Genomic DNA, 12,754 nt, shown 5'->3' with positions numbered 1-12,754 from the left:
TGCGTATGCGTATGGGAGCGAATGTATGCGTTTTATATGCTTTCTTGGATATTTACGGTATATGAGTATATAATGGTATGGAGAATTGATTGATAAATCCGATAAAATTATCGTTATAGCGCTGAGACTCCTAACTAGCTAGTAATATTAAAAAGAACATCAAAGTCTAGAAAGATGATTTAAGACTACGGTATATTTACTGTGTATTTTAAAAATGAGAAGTCATATTTTGGTATATTTTTGAGGGTCTGAAGGTATATTCTATCAATATATCCGCGGTCTCACTGGTACCGACGAGCGGCTCAAAATATTTAAATGTAAACTTTTCCATTCATTTTTATTGCTTTTGACAAATATTTTAAGAAACAACAAATCGACGCGCACTCACAAAATTCCGACTAAAGTGCTAATCTTTTGCAGAACCTAGACAACACTAGCCACCTAAAAAGCCCAGACGCAACCATGTCCAGAATCATGCGTGTGCCATCGATTTTGGCCAAAAATGCAGTCACCTCCATGGTAGGTAGCCCCAAAACGCATTGTACCAGGCTCCTCAACGGCGCCCGTCTGTCCATTTCGTTAGATGACGATTATACAACGAGAGAATCGGATTATATGTGCGCGTGATGTGAAGTGCAAATGCCAAGAAGTTGACCAAAAAACGCGCCCCTTGTAGTTGTTATGTAATTTCGTTAAATTTTGATGGCCAGGTGCTATTGATGGCCCCACTCGGAGAATATTTAACGTGCAAGGGAGAAAATGTTCACTTTTCGCCCTCAACTATGAGCATTTTCCAAGATTTCAGTGGAAAATGTTGTGTGCAAGGGGCGAGGAGGTTATGTTACCTGCCCCGCCCCCGATGCCGATGCTTCCGTGTTTTTTCGGTCGGCTCGAATGACTGTGCGTGCAACAAATGCCCCCAAGAAATTAAATGCAATTGCAAAATTGTGTGCGGCGGCGACTCATTGCTGTCGGATTGACAGCTGATAAGCTCGGCAAAATTTCATTCAGCCTCAGGAAAGTCCCGACAAACAGGGAGGCACGACCGCGGCTAACAACCCAGCTGATTATACAATGGGACTGGCCACTGCTACTGATGTCTCTACAACTGTTTAATTTATCTATTGCATAAGCAACTGTCGCACAGTCACTCTATGTATGCACCATCAAGTCTCGCTTTTTGAGCATCCGAGAGTGTCGACGTCACCAGCGTCTCCGTTTGGGAATATTCCTCAGCGATGGCACGGGCCATGGCGTGTGCGGCTCTCATCTTATCTGTCAAGTTGTCGATAATTAGCGAACGTTTTGCCAAAACAAAACTAATGCATCTTATCGATGTAGATATTTTCCGTGCATCTACGTACATATATACTTTTCCGTCTGCATGGGGCCTTTTAGCCGCACAATGCAGATTAGATATAACTGCTTAGCAAGGGAGCTTCTGTAGAATCGAAAGATTATGCTGTCTAGCGCGTTTACGTAACTGCATGTATTAGCAAAAACTCTGTTTAAATATTGGTGTTCAAAGATTGACTCAATCACAAAAAACCTGATTTCTCAATGACCAAATTGTTTCTGTCTCATCGCAAAGCGCAACGGGCGTCCATTAAAATAATTCCCTTGTAAACAGCAATCAACTAATTCTGATATATCTTCTCTCTCTTTTAGCAGCGCGTTGCTGCGATTGCAGGGCAGCGCAGCTATCACATAACACACGGCCGGCAGCAGGCTTCGGCAGCCAATCCGGATAAGATATCGAAGCAGTACCCTGTGGTGGATCATGCCTACGATGCAATTGTGGTGGGAGCAGGCGGTGCAGGTCTGCGGGCCGCCTTTGGACTAGTGGCCGAAGGGTTCCGCACGGCGGTGATCACCAAATTGTTCCCCACCAGGTCGCACACGATTGCCGCTCAGGGCGGCATCAATGCAGCGCTGGGCAATATGGAGGAGGACGACTGGAAGTGGCACATGTACGACACAGTCAAGGGATCCGACTGGCTGGGCGATCAGGATGCTATACACTACATGACCCGGGAGGCACCCAAGGCTGTCATCGAGCTCGAGAACTACGGCATGCCCTTCTCCCGCACACAAGACGGAAAGATCTACCAGCGCGCCTTCGGTGGCCAGAGCTTGAAATTCGGCAAGGGCGGACAGGCGCACAGATGTTGTGCTGTGGCGGATCGTACTGGACACTCCCTGCTGCACACCCTCTATGGTCAGTCGCTGAGTTACGACTGCAACTACTTCGTGGAGTACTTTGCCCTGGATCTGATCTTCGAGGATGGCGAGTGCAGGGGCGTGTTGGCGCTTAACCTAGAGGATGGTACTCTGCATCGTTTCCGTGCCCAGAACACCGTCATTGCAACTGGCGGCTATGGACGTGCCTTTTTCTCCTGCACATCTGCCCACACCTGCACTGGCGACGGCACTGCCATGGTCGCTCGACAGGGTCTCCCCTCCCAGGACTTGGAGTTCGTCCAGTTCCATCCCACTGGAATCTACGGAGCCGGCTGCCTCATTACCGAGGGTTGCCGCGGCGAGGGTGGCTACCTGATCAATGCCAAGGGCGAGCGTTTCATGGAGCGGTATGCTCCTGTCGCCAAGGATCTTGCCTCCCGGGACGTCGTGTCGCGTTCAATGACCATCGAAATCATGGAGGGTCGCGGTGTTGGCCCCGACAAGGATCACGTGTATCTGCAGCTGCACCACTTGCCACCTAAGCAGCTGGCCGAGCGACTGCCCGGCATCTCAGAGACAGCCATGATTTTCGCCGGCGTTGATGTGACCCGCGAGCCAATCCCCGTATTACCCACGGTGCACTACAACATGGGTGGTGTGCCAACGAACTATCGCGGTCAGGTTATCACCGTTGATAAGGACGGCAAGGATATCATTGTCCCCGGCCTGTACGCAGCCGGTGAGGCAGCCTCCAGCTCCGTTCACGGTGCTAATCGTCTGGGTGCCAACTCTCTGCTGGATCTGGTTGTTTTCGGACGTGCCTGCGCCAAGACCATTGCCGAGGAGAATAAGCCCGGTGCACCCGCTCCCACTCTCAAGGATAATGCTGGAGAGGCCTCTGTGGCTAACCTGGACAAGCTGCGCTTTGCCAATGGCCAGATCACCACTGCCGATCTGCGTCTAAAGATGCAGAAGACCATGCAGCATCATGCTGCTGTGTTCCGTGACGGGCCCATCCTCAAGGAGGGTGTCAGCAAAATGCAGGAGATCTATAAGCAATTCAAGGATGTCAAGGTTGTGGACAAGTGAGTGCGATTATACTTTGATCATGTTTCGGTCTGTAATTAATGCTATATGAACTCTGTTCCTCAGGTCCCTGATCTGGAACTCGGATCTGGTCGAGACGCTGGAGCTGCAGAATCTGTTGGCTAATGCCCAAATGACCATTGTGGGAGCCGAGGCACGCAAGGAGTCACGTGGTGCTCATGCCCGCGAAGACTTCAAGATCAGACTGGACGAATATGTAAGTGGATTCGATGCGGTCACAAGTAAGCTGGGTCTTATCGGAAATTCCCTCTTGCAGGATTACAGCAAACCCGTCGAGGGACAGGAGAAGGTGCCCTTTGAGAAGCACTGGCGCAAGCATACACTCTCCTGGGTGTGCAACGACAATGGAGATGTTCAGTTGGATTACAGGCACGTAATCGATACCACGCTGGACAACGAGGTTTCAACGGTGCCGCCAGCGATCCGCTCCTACTAAACTAAGTTAATGAGATGGAGGGAGGCTACCCGCGTTCACATAAAGCACCACAGTAAATACGCGCTACACCACACACACAAACACACGGATGTCTACTTAAGGGGTCGCAAGCTGAGGAAAGTGATTTACCGTCGAGTCGAGTCGTAAATGATGTGCTACGATGTGCTATCCAACGTCTTGCGATGAAATTTAAAGCCAGTGTTTTCCCATTTGCATCCGATATAGTATATTCTCTATTTATCCTTTGTGGCCCCTGTTTCTCTTTATTTTCTGTAAGCCCTGTTTGCCCTCCACCTGGTTACTTTTTTGGTTGTTCTTTATATACAATATTACATTAGCAAAATGTGTGTGATGGCATAACTGAGAGAAGATGATTGCGACGACAAGAACCGAACAGAACGATGATTTGCCTGGCAACGAGCAAAAGAAAACAAATCCAACAAACATTTTCTAGTATTTGTTAAACTTATTAAATTATTGAAACAAAAACATGTAAAAATCACAAAAAAACAAAATCAGAATTATTTGCTGCACGGCAAATAAAATGAATGAAAATGAATCCTGCTCAAACGATTAGGTGCATCTTTTTATCCGCGAAAGACATGCATCTGATTCGGCATTACATTCAGACTCTTCAGTACATCGACGGCAGCAGTGTTGAAGGGGCTGGGTCCACAAATCGCCGCATAAGTACATCTATCCGGCTGCTTTTCCTTGAACAGGGGAGCCAGGAGCTCGGACGATATTCGTTGCGGCTGCTCCTCCGCCTGGGACAGTATGTGGGTGCAGTTGAAGCGCTCGTCCTGGGCTTGCAGATTCTGCAGTTTCTCCCTCAGCCAGATGTCCGCTTCAGTTTTGTTAAAGTAAAACAGGTGCAGGGATTCGCTGTAGATGAAATATAATTTGTTAGTGTACGGACTGTGGAGGAGATTCTTGGCAACTCACATGCGATTTGTGTTCCGCTTTAGTAGATGGGGTATCAGACTTAAAATAGGTGTAAGACCGCTTCCAGCCGCCAGTAGAAGAATGTTTCGATTCGCGGTTAGTTCGGAGAGCATGAAACCGCCGCGAGGCGAGCTTAAATGGACCCTAGATCCTGGTTGCAGTCGATGTAAGTAACTTGAGACAGGCCCGTTAGTATATCGCTTAATCAGAAAGTGCAAGCACACAGAACTCGCCAGAGAGTTCGTTTCGGTTTGCAAATAATTGTGATCGACTGGCGTATAGCTTCGCTGGATGACATCACCATCCACAGGGACTTGTATATTTAAATGATGGCCCACTGGTAGGACCATTAGTATCTCCTTCTGAACGCTCTGTAAGCTCAGCTCAAAAGAGTCCTGATTGAAATCGTTAGCTTCTAAAACCTCGTATTCATACGTTTCTTCTTGTATGTCTAGGGAATCAAGTTTCCTTGACGTGTGCGTGCCGTAAGAAGTCCAAGGAGATGGCTCTTCCTTAGCCAAGACCAACTCAATCTTTCCAGTCTCAGCGCCGACTCGCACGGCCTTCGGTGGCCACTCTACCTTGCCCGCCAGCTGAAAGTCAAACGTGTGCCCGCTGTTCTCTAGCAAAACACGCGCCACCAGCTGCTGCGAGTCTTTCCTTCTCACAAACAATCCGGGATTGGTAAAGCTTCGAGTATAGAAGAATAGGGTTAGTTCGCTTCTTTGCTGTATCCAATCGAAGCGTGGAACAATCTCCACCGGCTTTGAGTCCCGTGTGTCTATCGTAAGAGGATCAGCCGCCGTCAATGGCCCAGGGGCATTCTCCTTTAATGGTCCTATGTAGCATTTTCCCAGCAGCTGTGGATAGTTTACCCAGGCATGGACTTCGTCGAACAATGCTGTAGCATCTCGGCCAACTCCACGCAGTAGCTCATCCACACCGCCCGGATGAAATTCCATGTATCGAGTTACATTGAACACTCTTCCGCGAATGGCCATCCAGGCATCAGTAACCTTGTTGTGCTGGGCCAACTCGCTTCTGGTAACTGGAACCACCCGTCCATTTGTCCCCGAGAGGTCTGCTCCAGAATTGCACAGCCGTATCCAGCTCATCAATGAGTAGCCTGGCTTTAGAGCACATTTGTTCCGCGGATTCCCTGTCGCTGAGCCCGAACTACCGGATTTGGAGTTCAGCTTTTGGGGCATTGTGGTGGGCAGTTGAAGGCCGGCAGAGGCTCTCGGTAAAGGCACTGTCTGTGGCGGCCCAAGCAGCGAGTTGCTGGTGGTTGATTTGTGCGGTAAGTCGGTCATAGTCAGCTAAATGGCTTGGAATCGCAAAATCACAATAAATTTCAGGTATAAACAGCTGTTGCATGTTTACAAACGCCGATATGCTCAGCTCATCGTACGAAAATACCGATATATCGACAAGCGACAACGCTGTTCCGAATATCGCTGGGCTTTCAGCACTAACAGAACATCGATTGTTGTTTGTTTTTGTCACGAGCAGCGACGGAGCTTTAAAATTCGCTGCAGTTTAAATAAATGTTAGCAGTGTAACTGAACAAAACGAAACAGTCTTCCCCTCCGGTAGCTTAACCAAGGAAATACTACACGGAGCCACATTGCTTGTTCTTCGCGGGTAATTTACGGTGTTTGATTTGTCTACTAATCGACGCGCAATAGTGCGCAGTGTGTATCTGTGTATACTTTATCTTTTTGGTGCATTTGTTCAACTGCGAAGTTAATTGTGTTTGCACATGCCGCACACGGCATTCATTGCTAACTGCTTTTGCTGTGAACCGGTTCCAATGTAACATTACACGTAAGACAATTGTGTTGAGTGCATCTTTGATCAAATGTGAACAGCAATTACACGATTGAATTGGAATCTGTCTGAATAGTTTTTGGTTCTTGTGACGTCAGCCCATACTTTCGTTTGTGTTGTTGCCTGCGCTCAAAAAAAGAACACTCGGAAAACGACGCTTGATGAATTCGTAATCCGAACAAAAGATATGGCATGAGAAATGATGTCATTCCTAGAGGCAATCCTTCCATACATAAGCATGAATGCGGGTGTTTCCTTCACCACCAATCGTACAACCTCACATACTCAGATACACAAATCGGTGTATATTATACATATGTACATATGAATATGCTTGGAAATGTGGTCTTATATACATACATAGTACATATGTGCAAATCAATAGCTATCTGAGGAATTGCAAGCGGCCAGCAACAGGTCGTGCTCGTATTCGTAAATCAGAATAGAAGGTTTCTGTGGGGCTGCTGTGCCCAGAGGCACTCGAAATTGCTCTGGGACTTTGTCGCCTGCCATTTGTGAAATCATTTATAGCTTATCTTATCCAGATTGTCCACTTAAACTCATGCTATTGTGCGATTATCGTTGTGCATCACTGCCCGCCAAAACATCGAACTTTGACCGAATGGATGCGTGATGTGATTGAAACCCTCCCCACGTCCCCGACTCACAGACCACAAAGTGGAAAAATTTAGCACATTACAGTGGCCATTCGAATGTCTGATAATTCAATCAGCGGCCCTTCGAGCTAATGGCTGATAGCCAATATCCCAATGAATGGCTCCGCTCTGCTCCCTACATCCACTAACAAATGCGATGAGCAGTAGGAACTTTGAATTCCTGGTAATCACAGTCTGTTGCTGTAGACTCTAGTTGCTTTATTGCAAATTATTACTTTTATCGCGTCTGAGCAAGCGGCTTTGACCCTGTTCCATGACTCATTTTGGTATACATTTTTTGTGTTCTCAGAACACTGAATGCCGATAAGTGTGTTGCCGCAGTGTTTAAACAAAATAGTTCAACTTTATGGGCACCGGTATATGGACTATTGGCGGTTCTTTACTCCTCTGAAGTCTCTATATATGCCGTCCCCAAGCTAATTCGACTGTATACTAAATGTGTGATAAGATATGAAATCACGTCTGTGGAAACATATGGGAATAACAAATAGCCTTTATCACTATCATCATGCGATGGATGTTGACTGTTTTCCCAGTAACATTTTCGATATCCCTGGGAAAAGAGAACATAAATGTACATATGTACATATGAACTTGTTCTGTAAATTATTTCATTTTCTGTTCGTTTTCTTGAAGCGGTTTGTGTGTATAGTATTCTGGAGTGCAAAGGTCTCATACGACATCGTACGGTAGATGTGTGTCAGCGAGCTCCAACGGTGGAGACGTGGCTCGGCCAAAACTATAAAATTATAGTCGTATTGTTAGGCACGCACGGCACACAAATCGATTGCCCACAGCCTTCGGAACTCGGTATTAGAGCCAAAGCAAGCAGCAGAAGTGTCAGCTTAATAAACTATGTTGAAATGATTAAAAATATAGTGTTTTATACGCCCCTCAAATTTACATTGTGGGTGGCCCATAATTGGGAACAATTAGCTTGTTTTGCCCGTAATTATTTACCAGCAACCATAAAATAATTCTAAGAATCTTGTTTTTGCCTCCACAATTGATTTACTGACCTACATATTTATTTCAGTGTCTGAAACGTAGAGTTCAATTCTAAAAATTAATTGAAGAGCAGGCAGAAATACATGTGTACATTTTTACAGAAGATTTCTGATGAACCATTTCAATGTGGCTCAAACATTTTATTCTCCACAAAATATAAACACCCATTTTAAATTTTACTCACTTGTCGAAATCTTCCAGATCAACACTACATGGGCCAGAACCACGCAAAAGACGCGATCATTGGGCATTCCCAGTAAATAAATTAGTAGGTTTAGGTCTACATTCCAGCAAGGAAAGATGGCGCAGAACGTGCCTTTGTCGCGTGTCGTTGGTTCCTATATCTTTGGGTTACTGCAAGCCTGCATTCGATTCGTTTTCCGCCTGATCTATGGAGCCAAGGGCGAGAGCATGCCTCCCATAAGGGATCCCATTTTACTTGAATCGGCCTCTTCGCTTGCAAGAAAGATACGCAACCAGGAAGTGAGTAGACTTTGACTATAACTATAACTACAATACTATAACCTCGCATGTCATCCCATAGCTCAGCAGCGTTCAGGTATTGGAGTCGTTCATACGCCGCATCAAGGAAGTGAATCCCATACTGAATTGTGTTGTGGACGAGCGATACGACCAGGCTCTTCAGGAAGCAGCCGATACAGATAAGCTTATCAAGTCCGGCCAGTACACTGAGGAGGAATTGGCGAAGCAGAAACCCTTTCTGGGTGTACCCATCACAACAAAAGACTGCATTTCGGTCAAAGGTGAGATCTAAATTAACCTACAACTGAAGTAAAACAGTTCTAAGCAATAGATTACCTCTCCTCTAGGCATGCTCCATACGGCGGGCTTGTATGATAGGCGAGAGGTGCGCGGTTCGAAGGATGCCGATGCCATGGCCTTAATGCGCAAGGCGGGCGCCATTCCCATTGCCCTGACCAACGTCTCCGAGGTTTGCATGTGGTGGGAGAGCAACAACACGGTGCATGGACGGACCCGAAATGCATACGATACAAATCGTATTGTCGGCGGCTCCAGTGGCGGTGAAGGCTGTATACAGTCTGCGGCTGCCTCGGCCTTTGGTCTTGGCTCTGACATTGGTGGCTCTATTCGCATGCCGGCCTTTTTCAATGGTATCTTCGGACATAAGCCAAGCAAGCTGGTGGTGTCCAATGCGGGCCAGTTCCCGGCGCCCTTCAGTGACGAACAGAACTCCTTCCTGGGCCTGGGGCCAATGTCGCGCTTTGCGGAGGACCTGCGCCCCATGCTAAAAATCATGTCTGGGGAGAAGGCCGAACAGTTGAATCTCGACAAAAAAGTAGATCTAAGCAAGATGAAGTTCTTCTATCAGGAATCAGATGGCGGTGGCCGCCTAGTGTCTTCCGTAGACGCTGATCTACGACAGGTATAGTTTATAATTCTCATTCAATATTCTGATTATCCATCTAATAATCTTACCTACGCAGGCCATGCAACGAGTTGTGCAGCACCTGAGCGCAAAGTTTGGCAGTAAACAGGTTGAGCGCATACAGCTGCCGGAGTTTCGCCAGTCTGCGGCCATTTGGTTTGCCAATATGCGGGACGACAGCGGCCACGGCTTCGCCTTCCAGTTGGGCAATTTGGAGCATGACATCAACACGTATTGGGAGCTCTTCAAATGGCTGTTTGGAGCCTCCAAGCACACGTTCATTGGCCTGACAACGGCCATCATGGACAGTGCTCAGTGCAAGCACGGCTCGCCAAAATATGACCACATGGTTCGCAAGCGGAACGATTTGCGGGCCGAGCTGCAGCGTCTCCTTGGCGACAATGGAGTCCTGATCTATCCTACACACCCCACCGTGGCGCCCTATCATAATGAGCCCATAATGCGGCCCATTAACTTTTCCTACACAGGCATTGTGAATGTTCTTGGCTTCCCAGCAACGGCTGTTCCGCTGGGAAAACTGGGCAGTGAGGGTTTGCCCCTGGGCGTTCAGGTCATTGCCAACTTTAACGAGGATCGCCTCTGCCTGGCTGTGGCGGAGGAGCTGGAGCTAGACTTTGGTGGCTGGGCGCGACCCAAAATTATGGTGTGAAGTCACCTTGCTCTCACCTAGAGCAGAAGCCTAGTTAGTAGATGGGGGACAATCCTGTCCTCACCTGTCCCCACCCTCACCTCACTCCTCTGTAACACACTCAAACCCTCCCGCCTGGCGGTGTCGCCAGTATGTTGAACCTGCGAAGTGTATTAATTGTATGGTGTACTCCAGTGCCTCCTTATAATATCAGTTTTTGATGTGGTTTTACCTATTTTATAGATGTTGTTAATCATTAATAATTATTGTGTACTCTATGGTCTCGTGCGCGGTCTGGAAGGCCGTGCATTCTCCATATGTTTCTATGATGCATTTATGTAAAATAAATAATTGCAACACAAGATGACAGATAAACACGACACTCTTGAATTTGATCCAATATCGATTGCGCGTAAACAAATCTTTATTTTTTTTTTCCTTTTAAAACAAATCGGGTGCACCTCTTTATGTGCAGTCTGTTATTTCACCTCCGTGCCTAGCACTGGTTTCCACAAAAATATTTTCTAAATGTCTTCGTGGAGTTAAATCAAAATAATTAAAATTAACTCATGGGATGGGTATCGTATCGTATCGGTATCGTATCGTATTCACATGTTTGCGCAACTTTTTCAGTGTGTTGTGTGTGTATGTGAGTGAGTGAGTGTATGTATGTGTGTTTGGAGGGGTATTTTGTAAATGCAACATTTACAGCATTGATATTTGTTATTTAAAACTAGAAATTAAAGGAAAGGAACGAGATCTAGCCCTTGCCGCCCAGCGACATGATCAGCTTCAGTAGCTCCGTGCGTTTGGCTTTAACGGAGTCCACCTGCAGTGGCGGTAGGCCATCCATCACCTCATACCTATTAAGGTAGTCGGCAATGTGGTCCGTCATGCAAATGACGTGTATGCCGCAGTCGTAGCCATTGGCCTGTTGCAGGCAGCGCATTGGTCGGAACTTGGCCGAACGCACGTCCATAGTTTCCTTCACCTTGTTCATCAGCTCCACGGAGTTGCTTGTATTGTTGTTTCCGTATGAATCAAAGTGATAGAAGGTCTTCTCCGGACGCGAGAATACCAGCAGCGACCAGTGCGTACCACCGGCCTCGAAACTTCTGTTGTCGTTCATGGCGAAGAATATGAACGGCTTCTTGGTGCCGTTGTTCTGGTCCATGAGTTGCTCCAGCTCCTGGTCGTCCATGTACTTCATGCACTGGGTCACCTCGGGAGCTATGAACGTGATATCATTGTTTTTCTTGTACTTCACGTGTGTCAGGTACTCGTAGTAGAAGCTTATAATCTGGTCGTTTAGCCAGTGCGGTCCACGCAGCAGTTGCACGTCGGACATGCGAAGACACGAGTCGTGGAAGCTCAGCGAGATGGGATCCGCCTTTGAATTGGTGTTCATCTTCGAGTGATGGTTGTTGTTGGATCTGTTTGGGGTGCCGCTCTTTCCACCGACGCGCCTCGAAGCCGCTATTTGATTCGAATTTTGGTTCTGGCGTGTATGTTGCCTGCAAGAAATTGTATTTCTGAAAATATATACCTCGTTCACATTTTCGGGATAATATGTCACCTCAAAATTTTTCTGTCTTGTGGCAGCATGTTTCTGACTTATTTTAAATAATATCTGCTCCGTTAAGTCAAATTTATCCACGAACAAACAGTCCCCTGACACCACACACAACTTGTGCGTTTCAAAGCCGGCGTTCAAATGTTTTTCCTGACTTCCTTTTGCTTTCGTTTTCGCACTCGCCGGCCGGCCGATTTTGTTGTTGTGACTTTTGTTGCAAGGCGCCATGTTGCTTAATAATTAATTTGACGCGATGTTGTAATAAAGAGGTCTGAGAACACCAGCCTGTTTATATTATATACATATGTATATGTATCTAAGAACTATCTACATATACATATATCCTATAAAATCTGTGTAATTTATATTTTCTGTATGGGGCGAATACGCGTAGCACAACAAAGGGCGAAAGTAGCGGATTCGCTTGTCGTTAATTGCGTCACACTCACCTGAAAAAATGGCTGCGTTCCCCCTGCGAACTTTCCGAATAACTTTACCAATTTCTGTAATAAGAGATTCCTTGCGTACTATCATTTATTTTATTTGCGTATGACCGCGAAAGTACTCCTCGACTTATTATCAATTGCACTGCACTCTCAGCTTTTAAAACACTCAGGTATTGTGCAAAAATAATTGTCCGATGGTAATTTTATCAATCTGCTTTGGAGCTTGTTTGCGTTGGGGATGGCAAAAAATGGGGAGCTGGCGCAGTGGCGCGTTGGCGCACCTCTAGTACTGGAAAACGTTTCTATTTTGAAAGGCAACTAGTGCTGTAAAGCGACCTGCCGTTTCAACTACTAGATCCCCAAGGCCCACAACCTGAATTTAGAAGATATTTCTGCCACTGGATAATATTTTCCATAAGGAAAAATAAATTGAGAGAACATTTTAATTTAAGCACACTTGATCACAGTTTTCAACTGAGCGTTATATTGTTTAA

At 46.5% G+C, this 12,754-nt stretch overlaps 4 protein-coding genes across 6 annotated transcripts; 2 read left to right on the top strand and 2 right to left on the bottom strand.

Annotated features, from left to right (window-relative positions):
- Positions 1–289: 289 nt before the first annotated feature.
- Positions 290–3,968, top strand: LOC117892553 (succinate dehydrogenase [ubiquinone] flavoprotein subunit, mitochondrial). 2 transcript variants are annotated; one of them, XM_034798863.1, is made up of 5 exons: positions 290–317; positions 421–519; positions 1,669–3,266; positions 3,334–3,484; positions 3,545–3,968. In XM_034798863.1, the coding sequence occupies exons 2-5, from the start codon at positions 463–465 to the stop codon at positions 3,722–3,724; spliced, it is 1,986 nt and encodes a 661-aa protein (XP_034654754.1). In that variant the 5' UTR covers positions 290–317; positions 421–462; the 3' UTR covers positions 3,725–3,968. The 2 variants fall into 2 exon arrangements, with proteins under 2 accessions (XP_034654754.1, XP_034654755.1); XM_034798864.1 differs by having other exon boundaries at positions 299–317; positions 1,672–3,266.
- A 1-nt stretch (position 3,969) lies between these two features.
- Positions 3,970–6,054, bottom strand: LOC117892554 (cytochrome b5 reductase 4). The gene is made up of 2 exons (XM_034798865.1): positions 4,670–6,054; positions 3,970–4,609 (listed from the first exon to the last, which is right to left on the bottom strand). The coding sequence occupies exons 1-2, from the start codon at positions 5,980–5,982 to the stop codon at positions 4,312–4,314; spliced, it is 1,611 nt and encodes a 536-aa protein (XP_034654756.1). The 5' UTR covers positions 5,983–6,054; the 3' UTR covers positions 3,970–4,311.
- Positions 6,055–6,165: 111 nt separating this feature from the next.
- LOC117892555 (fatty-acid amide hydrolase 2-A) lies at positions 6,166–10,603 on the top strand. The gene is made up of 5 exons (XM_034798866.1): positions 6,166–6,313; positions 8,386–8,667; positions 8,729–8,948; positions 9,015–9,589; positions 9,651–10,603. Exons 2-5 carry the CDS (start codon positions 8,485–8,487, stop codon positions 10,260–10,262), a joined length of 1,590 nt encoding a protein of 529 aa, XP_034654757.1. The 5' UTR covers positions 6,166–6,313; positions 8,386–8,484; the 3' UTR covers positions 10,263–10,603.
- A 314-nt stretch (positions 10,604–10,917) lies between these two features.
- Positions 10,918–12,509, bottom strand: LOC117892556 (sentrin-specific protease 8). Of its 2 annotated transcripts, none has more exons than XM_034798868.1 (2): positions 12,264–12,509; positions 10,918–11,755 (listed from the first exon to the last, which is right to left on the bottom strand). In XM_034798868.1, exon 2 carries the CDS (start codon positions 11,647–11,649, stop codon positions 11,002–11,004), a length of 648 nt encoding a protein of 215 aa, XP_034654759.1. In that variant the 5' UTR covers positions 11,650–11,755; positions 12,264–12,509; the 3' UTR covers positions 10,918–11,001. The 2 variants fall into 2 exon arrangements, with proteins under 2 accessions (XP_034654759.1, XP_034654758.1); XM_034798867.1 differs by lacking the exon at positions 12,264–12,509 and adding an exon at positions 11,818–12,001.
- Between the last annotated feature and the right edge of the window lie 245 nt (positions 12,510–12,754).

This window comes from Drosophila subobscura, chromosome E (genome assembly GCF_008121235.1).
Source record: "Drosophila subobscura isolate 14011-0131.10 chromosome E, UCBerk_Dsub_1.0, whole genome shotgun sequence".
NCBI lineage: Eukaryota > Metazoa > Arthropoda > Insecta > Diptera > Drosophilidae > Drosophila > Drosophila subobscura.
Note: the sequence above shows the minus strand (reverse complement) of the source record. Positions and strands in the feature narration are given on the sequence as shown.

What these genes read in the sequence shown, in the direction of transcription:
- LOC117892553 (XM_034798863.1), top strand. Translation starts at nt 463, where the DNA reads ATGTCCAGAATCATGCGTGTGCCATCGATTTTGGCCAAAAATGCAGTC. An exon ending in AAAATGCAGTCACCTCCATG is followed by an intron (nt 520 to 1,668) that starts GTAGGTAGCCCC and finishes TCTCTCTTTTAG; the next exon opens with CAGCGCGTTGCTGCGATTGC. An exon ending in AGATCAGACTGGACGAATAT is followed by an intron (nt 3,485 to 3,544) that starts GTAAGTGGATTC and finishes TCCCTCTTGCAG; the next exon opens with GATTACAGCAAACCCGTCGA.
- LOC117892554 (XM_034798865.1), bottom strand. Translation starts at nt 5,982, where the DNA reads ATGACCGACTTACCGCACAAATCAACCACCAGCAACTCGCTGCTTGGG. An exon ending in AAGCGGAACACAAATCGCAT is followed by an intron (nt 4,610 to 4,669) that starts GTGAGTTGCCAA and finishes TTTCATCTACAG; the next exon opens with CGAATCCCTGCACCTGTTTT.
- LOC117892555 (XM_034798866.1), top strand. Translation starts at nt 8,485, where the DNA reads ATGGCGCAGAACGTGCCTTTGTCGCGTGTCGTTGGTTCCTATATCTTT. An exon ending in GAAAGATACGCAACCAGGAA is followed by an intron (nt 8,668 to 8,728) that starts GTGAGTAGACTT and finishes GTCATCCCATAG; the next exon opens with CTCAGCAGCGTTCAGGTATT. An exon ending in TAGACGCTGATCTACGACAG is followed by an intron (nt 9,590 to 9,650) that starts GTATAGTTTATA and finishes TTACCTACGCAG; the next exon opens with GCCATGCAACGAGTTGTGCA.
- LOC117892556 (XM_034798867.1), bottom strand. Translation starts at nt 11,846, where the DNA reads ATGCTGCCACAAGACAGAAAAATTTTGAG. An exon ending in CAAGACAGAAAAATTTTGAG is followed by an intron (nt 11,756 to 11,817) that starts GTGACATATTAT and finishes AATTTCTTGCAG; the next exon opens with GCAACATACACGCCAGAACC.